Here is a 1,362-nt window from a genome sequence, read left to right as displayed (position 1 = left end):
GAAAGAAATATACTGGATGTTCTATGAATCGGAATCTGACCCTGAATCTGTTTCTGCAGTACATTGCACACCAAACGGTCTCAATCTGTTTGTGTTTGCTTCCAATGGGGGCATGCCATCATCATCATCATCACTCGAATCAATTTCACCGTCATCTTCATGCTGTTCAATGGGTGAGCTTTTATCAGCTGGAATCGGTTTAGTATCTTTGAAGATTTCCGGCCTGCGTTCACCATGTCCAAACTAACATGAGCTACATTACTCAAAATTAGAAGCCATTCATACAGAAGAAAAGAAAGAAGCTATACCATTCCGGGGACTTTTGAAGGAGACGGACTTGCTCAAAGAATAGAACTTTACAGACAATAGATGTAACTTTACTACCAGACTCTTGAGCCTTTTCCTTTCCTGTATGGTCAATCACTACAAAGCTTCCTGCAAATCAAAGTAACAACAACATAAATTTCGTTCTTCTGTTTAAACAAGTCTGAGAGAAGAAACAAGTAACAGTGTTTACAAGAAGAAGAAAATTACCTCGTCTGATCCACATGCTCTCACGAAACTTAGCTGGAAACAAAGCTAATGAGTTCTCTCCTTTTGCATCCATTATCTTCAAAGAAACAACAAAACAACAACAGCAGTTAATAACAAATTACTCAGAACACTCTCGTTGTCATAAAGCTATAATAACATGAAAGGGACGTAAAAATCCAAACTTTAGTTAGTTCGTACATACAAACTAAGCACCGAAGAAAACACGCAACGAATTGGCGAGACTGTATAAAAAGCGTTCCTCTTTACCTCAATTTGATTGGAACCTCTGAGAGAGACGACTTGGGCAATGCTCTGACATTCCTCAAGCGTGAAATCCTGCTCTGACGCCGCTTGTTTCAGATTCCTTCTTCCTCTGTTCATCTCTTCTACTCAAATTCCAAATATTCCACAGAAATTGAGATTAGGGTTTTGCAGTTGTGTGCCGTTTTACTGGAATCGCTTAAGTTCCAATAGAGAAGAGAAGCTTCGCAAAAATACACAGTAAACTAAAATCGAGTTGTTTTGTTCAACGGGGGTAATTTCGTTATTTATATTTATAGGCTGAGGGTATTATTGTCATTCACAAGCCACGTCGGTGCAAACGAATTGGCAGATAAACCGGCAATTCGTTATTATCACGCGGCGGTCTATGAATCTTCTCCGGCGCTTTGAATTCCACTCCTTCACCATCTCCGTCGATTCGAAAATTCCTGAATATTTGATCGAATTCTCTTTCACTTCACAGGTTCGGAATTTTGTTTCTTATATCGTAATCTGAGTTTGTTTTCGTATGAATTATATAACACTGGTTCAGGAACTATTTTGAAG

At 38.9% G+C, this 1,362-nt stretch overlaps 1 protein-coding gene and 1 pseudogene across 1 annotated transcript; both read right to left on the bottom strand.

Annotated features, from left to right (window-relative positions):
* LOC9315766 overlaps window positions 1–1,362 on the bottom strand; it is an 80,726-nt pseudogene that overhangs the window by 35,072 nt on the left and 44,292 nt on the right.
* Window positions 22–1,263, bottom strand: LOC9317601 (probable RNA-binding protein EIF1AD). The gene is made up of 4 exons (XM_002879649.2): window positions 802–1,263; window positions 535–610; window positions 309–435; window positions 22–223 (listed from the first exon to the last, which is right to left on the bottom strand). Exons 1-4 carry the CDS (start codon window positions 913–915, stop codon window positions 22–24), a joined length of 519 nt encoding a protein of 172 aa, XP_002879695.1. The 5' UTR covers window positions 916–1,263.

Source organism: Arabidopsis lyrata (assembly GCF_000004255.2).
Source record: "Arabidopsis lyrata subsp. lyrata unplaced genomic scaffold ARALYscaffold_4, whole genome shotgun sequence".
Taxonomy (NCBI): Eukaryota; Viridiplantae; Streptophyta; class Magnoliopsida; order Brassicales; family Brassicaceae; genus Arabidopsis; species Arabidopsis lyrata.
Note: the sequence above shows the minus strand (reverse complement) of the source record. Positions and strands in the feature narration are given on the sequence as shown.